We start from the raw sequence: 26,195 nt of genomic DNA on the forward strand, positions 1-26,195 counted from the left end.
TCGCGTACCACCTTCAGTTGAAGACAAGGAGAGATGATGGGTGTGGGGAGCAGAGCTTGGCAGGTGTTGAGGGGGGGCAGTCATCAGGAAAGACATGCTGAATAAGGATGAGGTCTGTGATGCGGGTTAAGTCCCGGTCTTCTCCATCGATAAATTCCTGGTGACAGAGTCCTCCTGTCTTCCCGGTCCAGAGAGGGAGACTTACAAATAGAAACGGCCCTTAGAAATGTACATTTCCCTTAGGAAAGGGTGACTGCCACTCTGTTTTCAGAGCTTCTCCTGTGTCTGCAGTTCCTCAAAAATGAGCAGCTCAAATAATCCCGATGCCAAGGAGGCCCGTTGTGAGGCGGTGTGTGCAGCTGGCCTTCGGCCCCCGCGGTGGCACACTCTCACGCACGCGGTTGACGCTGGCTGCCATCTGGAAGCTCAGCTGGGCGCCTGACCGGGACGCCCACGCCGTGCGGCTTGGGCGTCTCACGGCGCAGGGGCCGGGATCCGAGAGGGACCGGCTAAGAGCGAACATCCCACAAGACCAAGCTGGAAGCTGCGAGGCTTCTTACGACCTGGCCTCAGAGCCCTGTTGTGTTAGTGCAGACAAATCACTTAGCCCAGCCAGATTCGTGGAGAGGGACCCCTCCTCTCGGTGTGAGAAGCGGAGGTGAGGACAGGGCGGGGAAGGAACTGGCAGCCTCTTTGCCTTGCTGCTGTATCAAATACAGCCACCGTTCGAGAGCTTAGATAGAGGATTCTTAGTTTCTCGTTTCTTGTTTCTTTCTGTCCTATCCTAAATATACACTTTATATACATAACATACACTATACGTACATTACATTTGTATATGTCAGTTTGCGTGTAGGTGTATGTGTGTGTATATATGTGCCTCTACATATACATATATATATATATATATATATATGCACACTAAGAAGAGAGATTTTCAGAAATTGTCTTGTGATTGTGGGGATTAGCAAGTCTTAAATCTGTAGGACAGGCTTGTAGGCTAGAATCTCAGGCAGGGGTTGACACGGCTGCTCTGAGAATTTCTTTTGGAAACCTCAGATTTCTTCTTATGGGCTTTCGTCTGATTGGATGAGGCCCACCTCCTATGAAAGGTAATCTTAAGTTGACTTAAGGTCAACCAGTTGTCCACGTCCACAACATCGACACAGTACCTTCAAAGCAGCGCTTAGGTTAGTGTTTGATTCAATAACTGGGTGCTGTCGCCAAGCCAAGTTGACATCACGGTGTCCATAAAAAGGACACACTGGTTCATATAGTGGTGATACATGAAGGACAGGAGAGAGGCGCAAGAATGTTCTCCTTGGCAGATCTTCTGTACGCAGAGGAAATCAGAAGCAAAACAACAACAACAAAACGAATGAAAAGATTGCAGAGAATGCACAGAATGTTTCTGTTTACGTACACCTTGGGCAAAACTTGATGAAATATAAAAATAGGAAGGCTTTTGGGGCACCTGGGTGGCTCAGTGGGTCGAGCGTCTGACTTTGGCTCACGTCATGGTTTCATGGTTCGTGGGTTCGAGCCCCGTGTTGGGCTCTGTGCTGACAGGTAGCTCAGAGCCTGGGTCCTGCTTCTGATTCTGTGTCTCCCTCTCTCTCTGCCCCTCCCCTGCTTGTGCCCTGTCTCTCTCTCTCTCTCTAAGATAAATAAACATTAAAAAATTTTTTTAAAAATATGAAGACTTTTAAATACGACCTAAAAGTCTTGGGTTTTTTTAATGTTTCTATTTACCAAACTTTAGAAGCATGACTGCTCTTTCTCATGATCATAATGCACACTTTCCTCCTTATTCTGCTACATTCCGTATTTCAGAGGCAGTGACCTGCTCCAAAGCTGAGGAAACAGCTTAATGGTTTTTGTAAAGTCTTCAATTGAAAAAAAAAATCAAAAACACAACACACACATCGTGTGTGTGCACGCAAAAGTGAAAAGAGCAGACAAAGTGAAACTTACCACGATTGAGTCATTTTATTTACATAAGGAATTAGCAGGGAACAGATTCCCTTGCCTGGGAGGAGGGATTGGAACATGCAGGTCATTTTCAGCTTCTTGAAGAATTTCCTGTGTGACCTTGAATAATGTGCCTACCCAACTGGTGCCTAAGTATTCGCTTGTTGTGCGCAAGTTAATGTTGTGAAGGGTTTTTGGGCGACCAGATGGAAGCCAGTGTGTTTCTGGAGAGAAGGAAGAGGAGAGCGGGGTCCACATGCTCTCAGCTTTGCCAGCTCTCCAGCCCCCGTGCCTGTCGCCTGCGGACCTCGTTACACTGAAGCATACGCCGGATTCCCTGATGGGAAGGGTTTTGCGCTGCTCTGATGTCTGGGGTTTATTAGAGGAAATCTATTAAGCCTGAGGTATGAGGCTGGCTTCCTGCCGTCACGGGGCTCGTGGAAACAGCTCTGGAAGCATCTTTCAGTGAAATCTAAGTTTGATTGAGACACCAGATCAGTGGAAAAGCATTACTCACCCCAGGAATATAACGACTGAAAATACTACCCCAGCTCTCTTCCTTGACAGAGAAGAGCGTCTGGCAGGGTAATAGGAGAATGACGAAGATGTTAAAATACGTGCGAAGAGTTATTTAGTACCGGGATTCCCAGATACCTCTCCTTGCAAATATGAGCTCAGACTGCAGAGCTACGTGTAAGGAACCAGCATCAAATAGTCATCCGTTCTCGCCACAGTTTTATGGAGCACTAAGGAGGCATGACGTGCCATAGAGGGCCTGTCAGCCAGCAGGCTCCCACCAGGGTGGCTAACGAACTCCCAGAATGTCCCCCCCCTGCCCACCAACTGGTCACATGTGGTCCTCCGTGCCTCAGGCTGGGCTGACAGCTGTTCATTCGCTTAGGTGAACCAACTTACGGGAATCTTACCAAGAGGTGACCACTACGCGTCCTCTCCACTCTTTCCTTCATGCTCACCGTTCCAGACCAGAACTCACTAGCATCCAGTACAGGAAGTCTGCTCTGCCTTTTGACGGCATCATCAGCAGGAACAGAGTCGACAGAGGCCTCTATGACACGAGCAAAGACGCTTCATTGCCTGTGATCTCTGTCGGGCACCGTCAGCAATATTCCGTAAACCAGTAGTTCTCAACAGGGGTGTGATTTGGCCCCCTCCCCCCCTGGGGTTGCTTAGCAATATCTGGCACATTTTGGGTTGGCACAACTGGCAGGGGATGCTATTGGTGACTAGTCGTTAGAGGTTGGAGATGTCCCTAAACATCTTACAATTTTAGGAAACCCACCCCCTTTTTCCAACCAAGAATTATCCAGAATATCCACAGTCCCAAGGTTCAAAAACTCTGCCTTACTCATGTGTCTTCTTCCCCTTAGCTTCACCCTCAGCCTCCCAGATGGAAGCTTGTAGGGCCAGGGATCGTACCTGATTCACCATACTTCACTGACATTCAAGAAAAACTCAGTGAACAAATGAGTGAACGAATGAGGTCAGGGAGGCATTCTAGGCGAGCGAGTAGGTAACCATTAAGTTAGCACTTACGTGATATTTGCGTGTACAGTATTGCATCCTATCATCGGTATTGTTTTTGTCTCTGAGATGTTTTTATCCTGGCCTAATTTCATTCGTTCACTGTGCACCTGACTGTATATAAGCCAGCGTGGTAGCCACCAGGGGCAATACAATGAGTTCAACATGACGTGACCCCTGCTCCCTGGAGTTTACTTCCCCAGTGGAGAAAACCAGCATGAACCCATCAAGAAGATAAGTGTAAAATTTCAGTGGGACAAGTGCTACAGATATTGCATGCCTGCCACAAAAGAAGCCTGAGAAAGGTCCGTAGTGTCAAGGACTAGGCAGTGTCGTCTCCGGAGTGCTGTGACCCACAGATGATATCTTAAGTATCTGTGTTAACGTACCAGTATCACCTGTGGATATTATCGACTACTTTGTCATCAGGAAAGGGCTTTTGCAGGTCTTAATTCTCGAGCAGATTAGCATTTCCCAGCAGAAGGGAAATGGCCCACGTTAGTAATGGAGGAAGGGAGACTGCCAGGCCCATGCAGGGACCTGCACACGGTGCAGCGTGAAGAGGCAGGCAGGGGCCGACGTACGGGGCCCTTCTGGAGCACAGGGCCGTGAGTGACAGAGTGCAGGTGGAGAGTTTCCAGAAGGTCAGTAAGATGTTCTGGTTTGCTTGAGAAGCCTCGCAGCAGTGTTGGTGTGCGGGATAAACTGGGGGTGGGGATTTTTCCAGGCTGCAGAGAGCCCATTAGGAAATACCACAATTTTCATAGCAAGAGATAATGAGTCTGAGGCCCATGGCTCCAGCCACGGGACTGCTTTGGAAAATGAATTTACAGTTCTCTTGTCTGATGGCATGCGGCGTGGAGAGAGACGGGGAGGAGCTTAGATATCATTCTTTTCTTTGCAGGGTTATTTTTTCCCAATAGCTCTTGAAGGAGCAATCCCTCATAAATATTTGTGTTCCTCCAAGGTGACAACGCCTGTCCTTCCTTTCATCAGCATCCTGCTAGATTGGGTAATCTCGATGTTCACGGCAACTCTGTGGATTTTGCATTTCAGAGAAAATGAGACAAGATTGAATTTTCTTTCGTGAGAATAGGGTGATTTTAGTTCTAAGGGTCTTTTGCCAAAAATATTTGATACATCCCCAACTGCTAAACAAACATGAAAAATGCCGGGATCCAAAGATGATTCTTTGTCACACACTTCCTGCCTAAAGTTCTGGCTGGGTTGTGTGTGAAACCTGCAAATACAAATTCTCCTTTCTGGGAAAGATGTTCTAAAATAAGAACAGGAGACCCAGATGTAGCAGGAAGGAGGCTGGGAGTCCTTGCTGCAGTTGGGATGGCTCATTCTCCATAAAGTAAAGTTTCCTTTCGTCCCTCCCCCCCCCCCTTTGCTAATTCAGGACTCTCCCCCTTCTGTTTAACCATCAAGGATGTATTAAATCACACAATAGGCAGTAAACCTGAAACCTCAGATATTTCAGAGACTCAGAACAAATTTTAAGTAACAACACTACCTAAGCCACTTGACTCTACTCTGGGAAATGAAGATACTCAGCTGAATTGACGTTTCTCACCTAAACTTAGTGCCTTCTGCAGTTCGTGTCCGGACTATCAAAATGTGTGTCCTATTTCAACCAATCAGGATTACTTCTCAAACCTGCAAAGGGGGATGATACCTGCTTTCCTAACTCAGGAAATATTTTACACGTCTTACACACTTCTACTTGAAGTTAAAAAAAAAAATCTAGACCAAGTCTTCTGCTTTCTTATTTTTGTATCCACCTACATAGAACGAATCTGAATGTTCTCATAACCTGAGGAAATACACACTTCCCGTGACCCTAGTGGATAAAAACCTTCCTGGAGATTCTGCCTCTGAGCACAGTCCAGACCCCTGATGCTTGTTCAAATGGAAGTCAAACACTCCCTGAAGAGCATGAGAAAATTCGAGCGTGCTTGGTTCTGTTATGCCAAAGAGGACAGTGTCCTTTGCACTATGTCCTTATTCCTCCCTTGTGCCCATACAAATTCCACCTCCCATAACCAGCCCTGAGGACCACAGCTCTAAATGGGGCGGGCCCTGCTTCATGCAGCAAGCACAGGCTATCGGCTCATCGAAGTCCAAGGTGGTTCTCAGGCTTCTTTTCAACAAATTGGGAGGGCGCCCGGGTGGCTCGGTCAGTTAAGGGTCTGATTCTTGATATTGGCTCAGGTCATGACCTCATGGTTCGTGAGCTCAAGCCCCAAGTCAGACTCTGCACTAACAGCGCAGAGCCTGCTTGGGGTTCTGTCTCTCCCTCCCTCTCTGCCCCTCCTTGCTTGCGTTCCCTCTCTTTCTCGCCAAACAAATAAATTAATTTAATAAAAAAAGGGCAAGTCTCTCAAGCTCTCTGAACCTCACTCTCCTTATCTATAAAGTAGAGCTAATGATAAGCCCTGCCTCCCAGAGTCATGGGGAAGGAGACTTAATCGGCCACTAATGTTTATTGAGCAACTACTAAGGTTTATCACTCTGTGTATTAAAGTTGGATGATTTATGTAAATTTTCAAAACCCCGTCAAGATTTTAGCTTACTAGGTTTGTACATGCGTCATTTTCTGAATCCACTAATTGGAGGGCATTTTATTGGTCATTTTAGGGGATTTTGGTGGAAAATACTAAATCGTTTTGGGACAAGATAATATGCCAGTAAATACAAATAAATGAATGTACTGAAGATACAGAAAGATAAGTATTTTATATCAGACCTTGTTTAAAGAAAATATATGTCTTGAATTCCAACCAGCAGATTTTGATTGGCATGACCAATCCCTATGGAAAACTTAAAACAGGAAAACACAAAGGGTAGTAGCATAATACAAATTAGGAAATGTTTTATGCCTGGAAAGTATTATTTATTATACCTCAAACAGCATCAATCTTTATGGACATAAACCTCCAGACAGCTCCTTGTATTTGACATCGTAGTCATTAATTGAATGAATCCCATGTGACTCGCAAAAGCCAGAGAAATGCAGAACATAACTAATTTGGAAGGAATTTGGAGGAATGGGCCCAGGGTGGGACCAAGTACAATTTAGAGACCAGGTCATGAAAGGAAAGAAAGGGATTGTGTTTAAGAATTGTTGAGGGGAGCCTGGGTGGTTCAGTCAGTGGGCCATTGGACTCTTGATTTTGGGCTCTGATCTTGTGGTTTATGGGATCGAGCCCCACCCAGGGCTCTGTGCTGCTGACCAAGTGGAGACCGCTTGGGATTCTCTCTCTCGGCCCCTTCCCTGCTTCACATGCAGCCTCATGCACGTTCTCTCTCTCTCTCTCTCTCTTTCAAAGTAAATAAATAAACATTAAAAGAAATGGTTGAGAGCATTTATCTTTCTCTGGGTAAGACCTTTCCTTTTCTGTTCCACCACCTGACTCTGGGTCCTGGAACCCTTACAGTGAGGTTGCCTGAAGTTGCAAATGGACTTTGCTTGAACATAAAATGTTTTGCTTTACAAAAGTCAATCGCATAAAATGTCTGTGTGTGTGTTACTGATAATTTAAAAATTATACAAGTCCCGGGGCGTCTGGGTGGCTCAGTCGGTTGGGCGGCCGACTTCGGCTCAGGTCATGATCTCGCGGTCCGTGAGTTCGAGCCCCGCGTCGGGCTCTGTGCTGACAGCTCAGAGCCTGGAGCCTGTTTCAGATTCTGTGTCTCCCTCTCTCTGACCCTCCCCCATTCATGCTCCGTCTCTCTCTATCTCAAAAATAAATAAGCGTTAAAAGAAAAAATTTAAAAAAAAAATAAAAATTATACAAGTCTTGATATAAAAACAGAAAGTAGTTGCCATTGAAAAATACATAACAGACGTGGCGGTAGTCCTGAATTAAATGAATTTTGCCTTCTCCTAATGTCTGTGTACCGAGAGACAGACATGCATTCCAACTTCTGGTTGTTTGTAAAAATGAAAATGAAAACTGTTTGGTTAGTGCGGCATCTTGGTTAGGAGGGTGGGGCCACCTAAGTTGTAATTCTGGCTCCATGGCTTGGTCGTCTCTGGGATCTCAGGCAAGTTGCTAAAGCTTTTCTGTGCCACCGCTGCTGTGTGGATAAAATCGGGGTTCTGATGGTGCCATTCTGATGGGAACGTGGTGTGGAGTGGGTAAGGTACCCAGAGCAGTTGCTGGCACACAGGACTCACTCAGTAAACGAGAGCTCTCGGTACGTTGACTTCTTGTGCAAACAAAAGTCATGTCAGGGCTTATAGTCAAGTCCTACTATGTTAAGGAGATATTCTCCCTGATTAAGAAATCTATAATTGCCTCTAGAGGTAGTGGACCTCCATACAATCTCTGATCACTCCAGTGCAATTAAATCTAGAAAGAGTGCCTAGAAAGAGTACCTGTTTATCTGAGAGCGGTCTTCGGTTCGCTGAGCTCATTTGCTTTCTGTGGCGCTCGTGTTTTCTCACGTGACCTCCTTTTCTGCAATCTGAGTCCGTAGAGCCCAACAAAGCCCTGGAGAAAAGACTGGAAATGGGTGTGAAGGAGGTCTCTCGAAATCAAGTTCAAGAATGAAAACTTCAACGATAATTTCAGACAGTGAAGGGCATGCTGAATATAAATGTTCTCAGTAACATCAATGCCACCAAAGCAGTATTTTTTTCATGAGCATTGCATCCTGTTGTACTATACTCTTGTTAAGGTATAAAATAGAAAGACAGATGACAAATTTAAATGTTGGTATCTTCCCCAAATTCTGTTGTAAGCATTTTTTTTAAATACATAGCAAACCATTAAGGAATTCTGTGATTTGTGTCTTTAAAAGTCTTTAAATAATGCATTTGAAAACATTTACAAAAGGAAAAACTGTTACAAAAGAGTAAAAACATTTTCCCAAATGACAAGTGTTTATGCTCATTGAACGTAACTACTGCGTCACTTCATTGAAATTCTAAATTTAAATCTTGCAAGATAAACTTTCTATTCCAATACGTATCATCTCCCCTTCCCCCAATAATTGTTCATTATGCAAAAATTCTTTATTGAGGTTTAGATCACAGCGATGGGAAGGACCATTCCTTTACCGCTGTTCCCCAACCATGTTCCAAGGTGCCCCAGGACGACGCAGCAAACTCAGAGGGGCTCCTCAGGATAGTTTAAGTTTTCAAGGGAAACAAAACATCCGTCAGACACCAGGAGAAGCATGAACTTGAGTTGGTTCAGTTTCAGAATTCGGTTGTCACATTCCTTTTGATGACGTCATAAACTTGCAGATGTGGATGTTCAGAAATTTCTGTCACGGGAAGCAAGCACCATGTGAAAATCAGCGCGAGAGGAACAGGAGGCAGCAGTGTCTGAGTCCGAGGTTGGAGAAGCACGGCCACACCCCAAAGGTGCTAGCTTCTTAGGACATAGACAACTCTGAAGTTATTCGCGCCGGGTTCCTTAATGAATGGAGGTGTCGGGCAATTCTTTTGGCCCAGGGACACCATGAAGAACTGAAGAGGACCCCGTGTGCCAATAAAATTGGAAACCTCTGCAGTTATATAAAGTCAGGCTCTGCCCAGTCACTTCCCACAAAGAAAAAACAAATGGGTTCAAACAATTAGATATTAAATTAGCATTCTTCAAGATCCAAGTGATTTGTTTCCTTGTGGCTTTGTTTCACAGCTGTGCATGGAACTTAAACCGTTCTTCTAGTGAATAAAGAAATGCTTAATGAAGAAATCATAATTCTTAATTAGTGAAAAAGATAAAAGAAATGTGTGCTTTTATTATTTGCATAAATAAAACTATTCTTATCTGCCATTTGCTCTTTTCTCTGGTAATCAAATGTATTCCATGAGCCCTGTCGGCCATCCTGCCCGTTTTAAATTTGAAAGGTCTATGGCAGCAATAATAGAAAATATCTTTAAACTCATTGCAAACTTTTCAATTAATTTTCAAATTAATCACAGCCATTCTGAGAGTTAGGCGGACCTAGAGGTAATAAAAGCCGAGAATAAGTCTTTATCAATGGGTAGAAATTAAAGGTAATGGGACACTGTTATCTGGAAATGAATACCTTCTTTTTTTTATGATGGCACTTTAAAAAGAAGCTTGCTAATACATTCAGTTGTACAGATATGGAATCTTCCAGGATAATGGTATATAGCTGGCCTGTCTGTACCCCTTTCACTGATGATCTGCAGGGATTACAGGGATTACTAATAAATATCCATTGTTGGTTACCTTACTCAAAATGAGGGATATATGTATCATTATATATATAATATATATATTATATATATTATATATATTATATATATTATTGTATAATTATAATATATGATGATATGATATATATCAATAATATATATATTATATATATACACACATATGTATCTTCCACATTTTATATTTAGAAGAATCCAGACCAACAAGTAATGTGAAGTAGGATAAAAGAAAATGTCTTCACATGGAATTCTTTTGCATTTAATGTCTAGTAATGAGAAATAATTGTGAATGGCCACTTGGACACTGTAGTTCTCTTTTTCTAGTATTAAGGCTTGGCTCAAGTATTCATAGCTTCTTTATACTTCCTTTAAGGGCAAATGGAAACAAACCTAGCTAGGTGTGTTTGGGTTGTTTTCTGACGTAGGCACTAACAACTGTTTATAGTTCTTTGCTTGTTTTTTTTTCCTTTTCTAGCAGCTAAAGAGCAACAACACCCAAAACCTTTCCTGCCATTCCTGATGCGTTTCAGTAAGAATAACAGCAGAAAAATGCAGGAAGATGTAAACCCCAAAGTCATTCATCAGTACTTATATTCGAGGGTCAGATTGGCTGTCTCTGAGATTTTAAAATAACCAGCCAAGTATACAAAAAAACAAAGAGGTAGACAGAATGTGGCTTCATGGGGACAAAGCATCTTCTCTTCTCTTCTCTTCTCTTCTCTTCTCTTCTCTTCTCTTCTCACTCGTGGTTCTGATATCATGTTGACAGAGCTTAACAACACCACTTCAACCCCCCAGCGAGCCGCTTCTCCACACACAGAATGGAACATTGATCTCTGGCACCTACCCTTCCCTTTCTGGTATCCCCTGGATCTCCCCCAACGGGGCAGCCCCAGCCCTGGGGGGCCAAGAAAGACAAGAGGAGAGCCTGGTGTTCTTTTGAGCATAAGCAATTTCACAGACCATCAGCGTCACGCAAGGCCACCCTGATGATGATGGATCAAGACAAAATCAAGACCCCTCCGTAGTCATGTCTGAAAACTGACAAATCACAAAACTGATGGAAACAGCCACCTGTCCAAGCTGATTTGATGACTGCTCTTTCTTTACCAATCACAGTTTGAGCCTTGCTGTAGTCTTCCCTCCTTCTAGATCTTTAAGAATCTTTAAGATACCGAGTTACATCCCGGCAGCAGCCAATCCAGAACCAGACCCTGCCTCCAAAGCCCCGAACACAAGCCCAGATGCTGTAAGTCTGCTTTAACATCATCTAAGTGAACTACCCTGCAATCCTGAGGTGGGGGTTCTTTTGTTAGAGCCAATAAGAGCCAACCACAGATGCGATCCTGATAGGCTTGGTTGGATTCCATTGACATGTCTAGCAACAGGCTTTTTAAAGTTCACCCTTCCTGGGGCACCTGGCTGGCTCAGTTTGTAGATCATGTGACTCTTGATCTTGGGACTGTGAGTTTGAGCCCCACATTTGCGTGTAGATTGCTTAAAAAATAATATTTTTAATTAAAAAAAGTTTACCCTCCCTGAATACCACCTTCTTATAGTACATGGCCCCCATGCTTATCAGGAAATTAATCCCTAACACAGTTAGAATAAGTGGTTTTTTTTTTTCCTTCTTACACAACATGCTTTTTCAATTAGGCAATTCTGCTCCAACATTATTGCCTACTACAGTTCAGAGGCACAAACCAAGGTTTGGAACTAGAGTGTGTGTGCACTGCAGAACAGACTTAGGGAGGAGATATCTTGGCCGAATGTAACTTTGAATAAGCTTTGAACCTTAACAGTTGGCCACCAGGTTCCATGCACTAACTTACCTGTGACCTTGGTCAGGTCACTAAACAATCTGACCTGGGTTTCTCAGTCTACACAATAAACATGGGAAATGCTAGCTAAAGTGCCCTCCCATCCCAAAATATGAAGAAAAGCCATCAAAATGCATATATACAAATTCTGGAAATACTAGGTCACTATTATGATTTTTCACGATGGTATAATTATTTCATAATGTTAACAGTAATTGTTTCTGCTGTCGTTTGGATGGATTTGAATCCAGCATTACTGAAAAGGAAAGAGGCGACCAGATGGTCTTTAAATGCAGGTGTGGCATTTCTTTAATATCTTTTCTTCAGCGTACAGTCATTGCTTGTTTATAGTTGTCTTCTCTGCTAAAGTATAAGTGGTTTGAGGTCAGGACTCAATATGCGTATCCGTAGGACCTAGAACATCTCCTGGTTCATAAAAAGGCCTCTCAAACACTCCTGGAAGGAGACCATGCGTGGGTGCTATTTTCAGAGGATTTGTTACTCATTTTAAAGAATGCCTTCAAACATCTTTCTCACTTGGTGCCTCTTCTAGACTAAATTTCGTTTCGATTCTGTAAGATTTTCCTTAAAGGGAGTCTCTCTGTTCGGTGTTATCTGAAATACATTGAGTTGTCATTCTTTGAAGAACTAAAATGAGGTGACAGACATGGAATCGTATGTGCGAAACATGCTAGCAACATTCCCAGGACCAAGGTCAACAGTGGATATCACTAGATGCCCACCGTGGACTCTGTGTAGCAATCAACCCTCGAGCCTGTACTCACAACTTACATTCTAAAGACAACGTGACAGGTGCTGTGGGACAGGTTCTTGCTTCCAGAAACATGGAGACCAGCACGCAGTCTTTGGAGATGGGTTCTTCTAGAATGCATTTACCCGTGTCATTTTGGTTTTCGGAGAGGTTCGGAAGTTTTCAGCAACAGAATCATTAAAAGCTCTTTTTTAAAGATTCTTTTCACAGAGAACTGTCAGATGATGTCGTTATTTAGTTTATAAGAAAGCCCTCTCCATTCTATAATTTACACACAGTATATTGCTAGGCCATTTTTAATAGTATTTAATATTAAGTTTCCTTTAATATGCATATAGTAAAACTTTCTGAGGGTGAGCAAGACCTTTGTGGCTTTTTCTCAAACACCTAATCTAAACAGGAGGCAGGGGGCACCTGGGTGGCTCAGTCAGTTAAGGGTCGGACTTCGGCTCAGGTCATGATCTCACAGTCCGCGGGTTCGAGCCTCGTGTCGGGCTCTGTGCTGATAGCTCGGAGCCTGGAATCTGTTTTAGATTCTGTGACTCCCTCTCTCTGACCTCCCCCGTTCATGCTCTGTCTCAAAAAAAATAAATAAACGTTAAAAAAATTTTTTAAATAAATAAATAAATGTGAGGCAGAACCCTGATCTCTGCCGATACTGACAGAGTAAAAACTATTGCTCTAACATCCTACAATCATGCCCTCCTCTCATGGGTCTTGGGTGTCAGATCCTTCCTTCTGTTCCCACTGGAGGTGCACAGGTCCAGATTTTTCTAGGAAGCATCACGGACTGTTAATTTTAAAATGGGTACATAGGGGGCGCCTGGGTGGTGCAGTCGGTTAGGCGTCCGACTTCAGCCAGGTCACGATCTCGCGGTCCGTGAGTTCAAGCCCCGCGTCGGGCTCTGGGCTGATGGCTCAGAGCCTGGAGCCTGTTTCCGATTCTGTGTCTCCCTCTCTCTCTGCCCCTCCCCCGTTCATGCTCTGTCTCTCTCTGTCCCAAAAATAAATTTAAAAGTTGAAAAAAAAAATTAAAATAAAATGGGTACATAGTCATAGAATATAAACATTTTCCATAAAGTCATTATGGCTTACACGGAAACGTTTATGGGTACTATTTGTCCTTTGTTCCCTTGGGCTATTACCATCAAAGGCAGCCTGTTAGAATTTCCAGGGCAACTAAACGCCTATGTGTATGAAGTTGATTTTTCCTTGTGGAACCTATTTTATTGAAAATGTCTAGTTGTATTAATAGATAAAAGCGAGTATTCTACATTTTATTGAGACTGAATAGGTATTACCATATAATTGATAATATTATTTGCAGTCTAATGGACTTTTAGGATATTTAAGCCCTTGGTAGAAGCAGAAATTCACTGGTACTTAAAATACGTGAGATTAAAAATGGTAAATAGCAGCATGAACTCTTGCCAATCAATTTACATTATCCACCCATCCCCCCGCCTTGATTCCCAATAAGTTGGACTCCAAGAAAAAACCCTTTGCTTGGCTAAGATTTACTTAAGGCACCCATCACCTGTAATAGTTTGGGAAATGGGCAGTTTTCTCACGATTTTGCTGTTTCCGATTCTCCGCTTCAGCAGCCAGTAGACAACTTGCTAGTCGAAAGTGTCCCTCCTTGTTCTGGAATAATAGATGCCAGTCCCTGAAAGTGAGTCCTAGCCTGGCCAGTCCGCCCTGTGGTCCCCGGGCAGGGCGTGACGGATGAGGCCACAGGAGTCACCAGTTCACGTGAGCAGAGGAGGGGAGAAGGGCCGGCTCTTGCCTTCACACTCTGTGTGCACCTGGCCCTGTCCCCAGTGTGTATCCCCACCCCCCCACTGCCCAGCACCAGCAGCCTCGCCAGGGTCCCCCACACGAGCCACTAAACTCTCTGCTGCTCCATCCGCACCCTATAGAGTCTCAGCTCTGCATCCAGAGGGACCTTTCGTAAACACAGCTCCATCAAAGTATGATTTATATACAATAAATGCACTGTTTTAGGCAGCAGTTTCTGAGTGTTGACAGATGTATACACCCATGTAACCACTGTCAAAACGATTCTCCAAAAACGCGAATCGGACCACAACATGCCAGTGCCTCTGGTCTCTCTTCAGAGCAGAAGCCAGAGACCTGCCAGGACTGAAGAATCCTGTGTGATCTGGGGCCTTACTGCGGCTCTCCACATGGCCCCAGGACCCACGCCACTTCCCTTACTGGCCTTCTCCCCTCTTGTCTGACATGCTAATTAAGCACATTCCTCTTCAGGCTCTTAGCGCTGTTCTCCCTTTCAGGAACATTCCTTCCACCATGCACCACCTTTAGGTCTATGCTCCAAGGTCATCTTCTCCGGGAGGTCTTCCATAGCCACAGAGTTTACAATAACAACCCCTGTACAGCACGTGTGTGTGCATGCGCGCGCACACACACACACACACACACACACACACACACACACTCGTGTTGCCTATGTCTGTTTTATTTTCCCATTACACCTGTATTCGTTTCCTGTGGCTGCTGTAACAAAATACAACAAACGAGGTGGCTTAAAACAACAGGAATTTATTCTCTAACAGTTCAGGAGATCGGAAGTCAAGTGAAGGTGTCAGCAGAGTGGGTTCCTTCCAGAAGCTCTCAAGGAGAAACCGTCCATGCCTCTCTCCCTGCCTCTGGTAGTTGCTGGCCATTCTTGGCATCCCCTGGCTTGTAGCCACATCACTCCAACCTCTGCCTCTGTCTGCACAGCGCTTTCTCCTCCCTGTGTCTCTCTGTGTCCTTTTGTGTGTCTTATGAGGACACGGCCATAGGATTTAGGGCCTGTCCTCGTCCAGGAAGATGAGGATCTCATCTTGGTCCTTAATTATATCCTGTGAAGACCATATTTCAAATAAGGTTACGTTCTGAGGTCCCAAGTGGACATGAATTTTTGAGGGGACACCATTCAACCCGGCACACGCTTAACACTGACAAATAATGCATTTTGCTCTCTTGATAACGAATTGCCAACCACCGTTAGGAAGCCGCTGCCTGCGACAGGAACTTTTGCTGCGTTCAGTACTGAATTTCCAGTGGCTAGAGGCACAGTGGTCACTCCGTGAACATTGGCTGGGGGAGTGAGTGGTTTATAGCCGAATCTGCCAAAGCAGGAAGTCAGGCGGCCTGCAGGGATGCAGTGAGAGGCGAAGGCCGCAGGTTAGAGAGGCGGGTGTTTCAAACAGACAAACGAGCGGGTTGGTAAGTCAGAGTAAATCGCTAGAGGAGTCGACCTCATGACCAGCGATCACAGGGTGGATTCTCAGAGGCATGAGTTGGAGGTGGTGACTCTTAGGATAGTCCAAGCAGCTCCCTCCACCTCCTCGGAGTCTTGCCAGCGGGATGGTCTTTTGTCAGCTTAAAAAGGCCATATGTGCATTTGTTTCCTGCGGCTGTTATAACAAATGGACACAAAGTGGATGACTTTCAATGACACAGATTTACTCTCCTGTAGTTCTGAAGGCCAGAAGTCTGCAGTCAGGTTCACTGGGCTATCATCAACGTGTCAGTACGGCCATGCTGCCCCCAGAAGTTTTAGGAGAAAATCCTTGTACTTGTCTGTTCCAGCTTCTAGAGCTGCATGCCTTACATTTCTTGGCTCATGGCCCCTTCCCTCGTCTTCAAAGACAACACTATAGCATCTTATTTCAGTGGTATGTCTCCTTCTTCTTATATACAAAGTCCATTTTGTCAAATAAGGTAACATTTACAGTTTGGAGGGATACCTTTGGGGACATTATTCAGCCCACCAGAGGGATCCTAACTAGAGACCAGCCATGGATCTTGGGACAAGTATAGAGAGTTCCAGATTCTTCCTGCTTTCCCAGTGCAGGAAGTGGTGGGATTCTGTGCTCTCATTTAACTAACAGGAATGACTCATTTTCTACCCTAATTAGTTTCTCTGCTGCGGGCAGGGCTACTTGTAAGGAAAGGGTCCAATTTGAAACAAGCAAGTACGTCGACCTTACGCTCGTAACATTTGGAACCCCCCTCTTTTTTGTACTTGATGTTTCATTTATCGTATCGTCATAGATGATCTGTCTGTGCGAGTTGCCTCAGTATTTTGTGAAAAAAGAGGCTGTAATTAATAATGCAGATTGAAGATAAGATGAGGATCGTCCCCAGGAGGGAAGAGCTGGCTGGTGGTCCTTGACAGCATTGAGTCCCTGTGAGCTGAACACATCTACAAGGAGCACAGTGGCTGCTCCACCAGAAGACAGGTCAAGAAATCATGGGTCAGTGAGTTAATGCTACTGATGCAGTTTGGGTAATTACATTTTCCCAAAATGTAAAGCTTGGAGAGAGCCATTTCTTTCTACAAATGAAAACAGTTGAACTTGTTTTCTAGACAGTCATAATTCCAATGCTGCTGTTTCTCTGAAAGCAAAGATTTGTTTTCTAAATGTGATAAGCCATGTAGGGCAGCTTCTGGTTTGGGCTACAAAATATCCAGGAATGAGGACCAAGACACGAATGCTTCCATATGTTTCTCATTGGATAAGATCTTGTTCGTCAACAAGAATTAAAATACTTCCGTTTCGTCATAAAAATATCCACCTATCTAACGTTCTTATGACCACCACGTCTGCACCGCCAACCTTATTAACAAGACCACATCAGAAACAAAACAGCTCACCTCATGGCTCTAGATGCCAAAGTTAAAGCCAATGTGCTCTTTAAAACCTTTAGTTAGGGGGTGCCTGGGTGGCTCAGTCGGTTAAGCGGCCAACTTCGGCTCTGTTCTCACTATTCGTGGGTTCAATCCCCGCGTCAAGCTCTGTGCTGACAGCTCGGAGCCTGGAGCCTGCTTCCGATTCTGTGTCTCTCTCTCTCTCTCTCTCTGCCCCTCACCTGCTTGCATTTGGTCTCTCTCTCTGTCTCTCAAAATAAGTAAACATTAAAAAATACAACTTCTGGTTATAGTTCAGAAGTTTAAAGAGGTGGAGATTTTCACGTGTTTTTTTTAATTTTTTTTAACGTTTTATTTATTTTTGAGACAGAGAGAGACAGAGCATGAACGGGGGAGGGGCAGAGAGAGAGGGAGACACAGAATCGGAAGCAGGCTCCAGGCTCCGAGCCATCAGCCCAGAGCCCGACGCGGGGCTCGAACTCACGGACCGCGAGATCGTGACCTGAGCTGAAGTCGGACGCTTAACCGACTGAGCCACCTAGGCGCCCCGATTTTCACGTTTTTAAGTAATGTCCATTTAGCCCTGCCCCACCGGAAACCACTGAGGCTGCAAAGTGGGCAGTGTCCCTCCAACATAAAGAATCAAAGTAAGCAAGGTGTCTCTGACACGAAGCTTTGCTGAAAATCAAATTTTGAGTTCCCAGAGACTCTGGCCCTGAGGCCCGTTACAACGCAGAAGTAAACGTGATAAAATCTTGTGACGGCACATCAACTCTCCGGTTTCTGTGCCAGCATAACATAGTAACGGATTTCAAACTGTTTTGCTATTTAGCTCTGAGCTGAGCGCTTATAATTTTAGCAACTCAGATAGTCCATATAAGAGTGAGAATTTTGTCACAATATTGTTGGTCTATGTGACAAGTTTTAATGGAGAAAAGGTTACATTTGCATATTCTCCAGTTCCATTAACATTTCTAAAATGAAGCCCAGTAACAAATGAGAGTTATGAGTTCGCTCCGGTAGAAAACCGTAGATGGTTCTTATTTCTGAGTCTTTACTCCGTAGTCTAGTTATATACGACAGCTGGCATGTCTCAAGGGTCCACACTGCATGCCAGATCCTGCTCCAAGGGGTTCGTATATATTATTTCTGATCATCCCACCAATACTCCCAGGTAGGAATTGTTATCTCATTGTGAAAGATGGACTCAAAGCAAAGAGCACGCCAGCCAGTGGAAATTCAGCAGGAAACCAGACGCAGACAGAAGGAGCCCAAGGCTGCAGAAAGTGTTCATGGTGGGTGGAGCAGGATTCGAACCAACTCTGACTGCATCCAAAGAACTTTTGCCCACCATGGCACTCTGCCTCTGGAGGGGGTAGGGGGCAAAACAAATCATTTCAAAGTGGCACATTTTCAGGCAGAATTTTTAGTATAAGCTAAAGCAGTGTCTCTCTTTACACTTAACGTTCTTTCGTGTCAGTAGCAGCTCTAATGTCAATAAACCCATCAGTAACAGGTTATTTTTAAAAAATTAAATGGGGGCGCCTGGGTGGCGCAGTCGGTTAAGCGTCCGACTTCAGCCAGGTCACGATCTCGCGGTCCGGGAGTTCGAGCCCCGCATCAGGCTCTGGGCTGATGGCTCAGAGCCTGGAGCCTGTTTCCGATTCTGTGTCTCCCTCTCTCTCTGCCCCTCCCCCGTTCATGCTCTGTCTCTCTCTGTCCCAAAAATAAATAAACGTTGAAAAAAAAATTTTTTTAAAAATTAAATGGCATTATATAAATATTTTAAATATGTGCATATGTCCTTTAGAGCAATCTTAGGGTAACAATCGCTCGTATATATCTATCTATTGCTCCTAATACCTTGCCAACCACTTTCACGTTCATTATCTCATGTGTCATTTCAAAAGCTACCCCATGAAATAGGTGGTATTATTTGCCATATTAGATCCATGGAAACCAAGCCCAGCAAACAGTGAGGGACTTGAAGAGAGAAAGCCAGATGTTCAAGCTTGGAAGGCTTTCCTAGCTACTCTCGTACCAAATCCTGGGTCCATTCTACTAAAATAACCCAGGAGCAAAAGACTTTAAAACATGCTTGCTCAACACAAGTGATCAGACACACTTCATGTTTGGACTGGAGTTTCTCAGCCCTGGCTCTAATGACAGTTCGGGGATGGAGAATTTTTTCTTGTGCACTGTAGGATGTTGACCCGCATTCCTGGCCTCTCCCCACTGGATGCCAGGAACATCTTCCAGTTGTGACAACCAAAAATGTCTTAGGTCATTGCCAAAAGTCTGCTGTGGACAGTGTTTTAAACCTATTTTTTTAATTTTTTAAATATTTATTTGAGAGAGAGAAGAAAGACCGAGCACAAGTCGGGGAGGGGCAGAGAGAGAGGGAGACACAGAATCTGGGCTCCAGGCTTTGAGCTGTAAGCACAGAGCCCGACGCGGGGCTTGAACTCGGGAATGGCAAGATCATGACCTGAGCTAAAGCTGGACGCTTAACTGACTGAACCACCCAGGCTCCCCTAAACATATTTATTTTTGAGACATTGTCTAAAGAAAAAAATCCTTCTTCTAGACGTTATTGCAAGGCAGTGATTACAGCAGCCAACACAGTTATGTGGTTAAATTTATCTATTTGAAAGCAGACAGCCGAGTTTTATTCCGGCTCCACCACTTAAGTTGGTACCATCTGTAAGTCAAATTTCCTCCTCTGTAAAATGAAAATAAACCACAGAAGGCTACTTAAGGATTAAAGAGTTAAGGCGTGTGAACAGGGAACCATGGCAACTGACTTTTAGTGCACTCATGTTGTTTCTTAAGGTTATTTTTCTGGCTGTTCTGTAAACCTAAACAAATCTGAATGTTCTTAGATTTCTTCTCCACAATAGTCACTGCAGACCAGAAACAGCATTTTTGCATTTGTATGAAAGGCCCTTTGTGATCTCATCCCAAACTTGCTTTCTAGCCCTGCCTCTACTATCCGGCCTCCCGGGCAGGCTTCCTCCACACAGCCTGTTTCTTAGGCATTCCTCAGCTAGTCTGAGAATGTACCTTTTCCAAATCCACCAACCCCTCCACAGCCCCGAACCTCTCCCTGTGCTGACCCTTTATTGGTGTGTGTCTTTTCCAGAACATCTTTGTCTTGTGAGCCACTCCTTGTCCTTGAGGATTAAGACCCTTATGCAAGACCATATCATATGCCAAATTCTGGTCCAAATGAGATGGACATTTTACTTCCTCTGGGCCTCCAGTTCTTTCTCTGGAGTCTGTCTCCATGGACAACAAAAAATCCGAGCGATCTAATTTAAGCGAAACCAAACCATTCTGGAGAAAGAGACTTGGATGTAAATCGTTCCCCCCACCCCGAACTTATTGTTGAGGGGGTACACCTTTAGCATCACTCTTGTGAAATTGAGGAAGGCACTTGAAAACACTAGTAGTATCCTCTTAGACAGCACCTGCTGCTGTGGATAAGGCTGGGGAATGCCAGTTAGAATAAAACGGAAGCGAACTGCTCGGACGCACAATCCACTCCAGCATGATTCCTGGAAAGCTGGTTTAGGCTAAGAGACATCAAGTCATTTCAAACACTAATTTACCGTTGTCGTAAGTCTTACCTGGCTTTGTGCTCTCCCTCGCCCCCTTTCACTCTGTCCCAGAGTCCCCCCCCAGGGACCCCACTTTCACATGTTGTCATTGCACCAGAGGAGGATTGGAGCACGGCAGCTGAGGGAATTTCTTCATGCTGTGGGAAAAACCCTTGTCCCCATGAAGCTTACAGCAGAGAAAGGGCGGAGGGATGAATCATCGTAACAAAAACGATGGAGGGGAATTTCAGCCAGTTATAAGTGTGGTGGATGAAATATGGCGGTAGTAAGATGATATGAAGGGTCAGGCTTGTTTGCCTGGAAGCTTCTAGGAGATGCCCTCCAAGACATACAAACTAAGACCTGGTCAAGACAAGAGAGCACCATGCAGAGACCTGAGGGAGGAGCCTCCCCCAAAGTACCAGGATCTTGAGATGGGAACAGAAGAACTGTTTTCAATAGGAAGGAAGCAATTCTGGGAACTTGGTGCAGGAAGCTCAGGAACAGGGAGGAGTCCTGTGTGTGGGAGGTGGCTGTTGTCCTTGGTGCAGTGGGAAGCCACTGGAAGGTTTCGGTGACAGAATTACTGATGCATGGTAAAGACTGCACTGTTTGGCAGTATGGAGAGAGAGAGAGAGAGAGAGAGAGAGAGAGAGAGTGTGTGTGTGTGTGTGTGTGTGTGTGTCTATCTGTCTAGGTGTGTCAGGGGAGGGGGGAGCATTCCAGAATGACCAATTGGCCAGAGAAAAGATGTCAGTAGAACTGACGAAACACTCCCTGCCCAGATACTTCCTTCACTCTTTCCTTCATGCCTTCACTCTCCCAAAGCACATTTATGTAACGTTCATCATGTACCGGGGGTATTGTATGCTCTAGTGAGCAAACATGACCGAAAGAGCTGCGGTCCTGGCCTCAGAGAACTTAACACAGTGTGGAGACGGAGGCAGCGATGGGACGCAGTCCACAACAAAATGGAGGCACTACCGCTAGGCGTTGCATGGATGGACTCACGGAAGGCCTCCCTGAGGGAATCACAGGGAGCCCGGGGTCCTGAGTTTGAGTGAGAAACCGCTGGGCCAGGGCTGTTCCAGAACAGAGGTAGGCGAGAGCACCGTCCTGATGTCTGCCAGTGCAGGGAGCCCAGGGAGGCAGCGGGACGCAAGGCTGGCAAGTCGGGAGATGGCAAGCCAAGCAAAGGCCTCACGAGCCATGGGAATATCCTGGTCTTTATCCCGAAGACAGTGGGAACCACTGAAGGGCTTTAAGCAGGGAAGCGGCCCGATTAGTTTTGTGTTTGTGCCCAGTCCGATGCCTTAGGTAGGAAGAAGGGTGCGTGGGAGGTGACTGGCTTGGTCAGCGGGGTGAAAGGTGAGAATCAGGTCTGGGAAAAGAGTAGTGGGGCAGAGGGGATGTCTGGGATTCCAGAGTTTTCAGGGGAAGCTGAATAGCCTTTTTCCCCCTAGGCTCATGATTCCTTAGAAAGTGCATCTGCTCTGAGTTTGGGCTGTGTGTGTGTACATGTGCGTGTGTATATACATGCATCCACACAAACGAACCCGTGTGTGTGCATGTGTGTAGAGGGTCCCTCAGACTGTTCCCCTAGAGATCTTGTTCCAAAGATGTTACTGATATATGCCATATAGAGCAGTTACCATCCAGTTAATAAAATAGGCTCAAATGAATTCTTTACTAATCACTTTCCAATAGCACAGGCTCACCCGAATTCATCTTAGCCATCCAGTACCTATAGGACACTGCTAATCTTAATGTATAGGGTATTCTGTAGATTTTTATTTCATTTGAACAAAGAACACAATTTTACTTGGCTGCTATTCTGAGCAGAGGGGCTGTGGGTGCTCTCTCGATGTTGCAGAAGTGGTTTAGAATCATGCGAGAGAAGGACATTAAACTTAAAGTAACACAAGCTTCCTGTGTTTTTCATCTGTAATGTCTGCTTTGATCACATAGCCAAAAAAAAAAAGTAATAATTTGTCTGTTACCAGCAATCACTTATGGGTAGTTTGTAGCAGATGTATTACTGTACTATCTTTCCTTTTGAAAATATGTGTGGCTACCTAAAATTTTATGTCAAATTTATTAACTACTTAATGCACACTAAATCGAATGCTTGATCTCGCCAAGAAAAACTAAGCTAATTCAAAAGGAATCCCATTGACGATTGTCTTCAGAGCCGTGAAGGGAGTGCTAACACGTTTCAAGGTTTGCTTGACAGCCTCTATGGGTTGTGATAAAGGAAAGATAAAGAGAACAGGTTAGAATCTACGAGGACGCTTTTAACCTTTGTCTGTTCCTTCTCTGCCCCATTTTTTTGTGACTCCTCTTCTCCAACGACAGCACTGACCCAGCATCAACAGGATGGATGCTCTTGAGCTGTTTCTCTGGGAGTAGAGTGGTTATTGCCAAGCTATCTCGTTTGTCTTTCACCCTATCCTTTGGATAAATAGTACCCTTTTGTGGCACATGGGGTCACCTTTTTATCTGCGGTCTCAGAGGTTGCTTTTTTATTTCTCTGTTAAAAATGGGTTCCCTGCTACAGGAATAGAATCCGTACAATTGGCCCTGTTAGCCCCATGTCCTAGCTGGTTGAGCCGATTGACTTCATAAAACAATATTCATTTGCATGGTACAGTCAGTCTTGTGTTTTAGGGTGGACTTAAATGTCTCAGAGCATGTTTCTTAAATAAACAACCATCTTCTTGGAGTAGCTCAGATGTGAAAAGAAGCATGAAGGAGAAAAATGTACAGTGAAAAAATATATATTAACATTGTATGAATAAACCCAACTCTTGAACTTCCTTTTATAAATTCTTCTTGTTCCTCCACTTTTCCCTCTGGAGAATCGTTTAAAGAAGAGATGATGATAACAGTAACAGTAATAATAGTCAGAAAACAATAAAGAAGGCATCAGGTTCTATCACAACATTTTGGATTTTGGGTTGGACCCCATCCAGTTATATTTTCTCTTGTCTGATAGTTTAGCTAAATGCTGTCCTTGAATCAGACTGTTGAAACAATGTATTAGAAAACCAATGTGACCTTGAGGCGCCTGGGTGGCTCAGTCGGTTGGGCGGCCGACTTCGGCTCAGGTCATGATCTTGCGGTCCGTGGGTTCGAGCCCTACGTCGGGCTCTGTGCTGACTGCTCAGAGCCTGGAGCCTGTTTCGGATTCTGTGTCTCCCTCTCTCTGACCCTCCGCTGTTCATGCTCTGTCTCTCTCTGTCTCAAAAATAAAATAAACATTAAAAAAAAACAACAAAAAAAAGAAAACCAATGTGACCTTATAAATTCTCCATTTAAGCCCAAATTAAAAATGTGTATATTAATAAAATCATATGACACTTTAAGTCATTCTTTTTTCACAATCTTCATAAACATGTAACTTCAGTTGATACATTTAAGGTTTTATATGTATAGGGTGTGTGTGTTCAGCATACGTATGTAAGTGTATACCTACACGCACCTCCAAGCCATCAACTTAAGGACGTCTTTTCAGATTCTTTTAAGTGAATGTGCGTGTATAAAAACCAGACCAGCTATTTGTGAAATAGTTCCATGTAAACTCAAGTACGTTTCATAAATGGGTTAAGCGCGTGTTAACACTGCGGTAGGATTTCTCTCTCATGTTCTCCTGCCTTCTCCTTGTTCAGAGAATTTGGATGGAGAGACCCAGAGCTACCGGAAGTGATCCAGATGTTACAACACCAGTTTCCTTCAGTCCAGTCTAATGCTGCAGCCTACTTACAGCACCTCTGTTTCGGAGACAATAAAATTAAAGCCGAGGTAAGCGCTACTTGGATTCTTAAGCGACTGGTGGTAGACTCGTCAGCACCGAGGTCTATAGAGTAGTGTTGAAAGGGGAAAGGAATAGGAAAAGCAAAGTTATGTTTCCAAAATTTAGATCCATATGTAAGACCGAAATGGCACCTTCTGATTAACTGGCGTGTGTATGCATAGTCTTCTTTTTTAATATTTGGATACTGAGAAGCAGATGACCAAATATACCTTCTAGTATTAACACAGGCAAAATGGTCAAACGCTGGACTTTTCATGTGGTTTGCCTTCCTCTTCCCAATATCATCCCTGGAGTTATCTCTGCCTCTAAATCTTCAAGAAATAAAAAGCATCGTACGTTGTCTCCTCAACTTACAAGATTACTGCAGTCACCTGTGATATCATCTCTCCTTTCTGGAAAACTCACTTACAGGATGAGAACTCTAGGCAATAGATAAGCTTTGTGTTACAATCAAGGATTTTGAGCCATTTACAGAGTGACTAGGGAATATAACACGGGTGGATGTGGTCCAGGAAAAAATATATTGTCTGCACCCATTATGTAAACAATTGTTAACATGCTTGGTGTTCTTGGACTACTTTGTATATACACTGTGCTGCGTGGTATTTCTAGAAAATCACAGTGGTCGGCATAGCTCACTCTGATTTTTTAGACAAGGGACACATAATTGCCATAAGCTGCTGAGTAATCAAATGTTTTAAAACAATTTGATAAGCTATAAAGAGTCATCTCCCTAGCATGGGAGCAGTTCTGGGGATCAGTCAAAATCGGTTTCAGAGTGGAAACAAGAAATTTAGAGATATAATTGCAATTTATTGTAGATTTTGCTTGCTTGCATTAGTATGGTTATAGCCTAATGGCTTTTCATCATTTCTTTCTATCTTCCACTGGGACTTAGAGGACTTAGCAGAAAGGTCACGTGTCTTTGTGGATTGAATAAAGGGCAGTGGTTCTCAGCCAGGTGTGATTTTTGCCTCCCAAGAGATAGTTGACAACATCTGGAGACACTTGTGGTTGTCACAATTGGAGAGGACCGTGGCGGCGCTATCAGCATGTTATGGATAGGGTTAGGGATGCTGCAGAACTTCCTAAAATGCACGTGCACCGGGCAGCAACCACAGCAAAGAGTTATCCAGTCCCAAATGTCAACAGTGGTGTCAACAGTCACATAAAGAAAAATATTGTTCATCCAAGATAAGTTTAAAAATGCCAAAAATACTATTAAAATTATATAAAATGATCTACAAATAAAGCAAAGTTAAATTTGAGTTCTGTCCCCAATGGAAATTCTCTCAATCCTTCTATGCCTTTAATAGAAAACCAAAGAGTCACTCAAAATGAAGGACAGATTTCTGATTAGGGGATTACAGCCCATCATTTTTTTCAAGGTCACCACTTTGAGGGCTTCTTTAAAGGCCAGGGAAGCATTTTATTCCATTGTTCACGTAAGGTTGGATCAGGGGTGTTGTGATGCAAGCCCCCAAAAGCAGGAGTGTGGTTCCGATCTCAGGATTGATGACGCCCTGTGATACACCTGGAAGGTACGGAAACTTGGGTGACTCACCTAACGAGGCTTATTGGGATGGTCGGCATGGCTCCTAAGTGGGACTGAAAACGTCTTGAGAGTAGGAAAGGGGGTTGGCTTGAGTTTTTGTGGTGATTATAGGGTGGAGCCAGTGTGAGGGTTCTCAAGTGTGGACAGGGGCTGGCGTGATTTGAACTTCCTGCTGATGCCGAAAGAGGAGGCATCCAAGCTTTCATATCACCTTGCTCAGATGTGGGCAGAGCAGGAGAGGGAGGCTTGAAAGCAGT

General features: G+C 44.3%; 1 protein-coding gene across 2 annotated transcripts in view; it reads left to right on the plus strand.

Annotated features, from left to right (window-relative positions):
• The window catches only part of CTNND2 (catenin delta 2), a 940,792-nt gene that overhangs the window by 663,230 nt on the left and 251,367 nt on the right, over nt 1-26,195 (plus strand). For both annotated transcript variants that reach the window (XM_043601021.1, XM_043601022.1), the window contains exon 10: nt 24,238-24,370. In XM_043601021.1, the coding sequence (XP_043456956.1) occupies nt 24,238-24,370 (133 nt within the window). The remainder of the gene's footprint in view (nt 1-24,237; nt 24,371-26,195) is intronic.

The sequence above is a fragment of the Prionailurus bengalensis genome, chromosome A1 (assembly GCF_016509475.1).
Source record: "Prionailurus bengalensis isolate Pbe53 chromosome A1, Fcat_Pben_1.1_paternal_pri, whole genome shotgun sequence".
NCBI classification, from domain to species: Eukaryota; Metazoa; Chordata; class Mammalia; order Carnivora; family Felidae; genus Prionailurus; species Prionailurus bengalensis.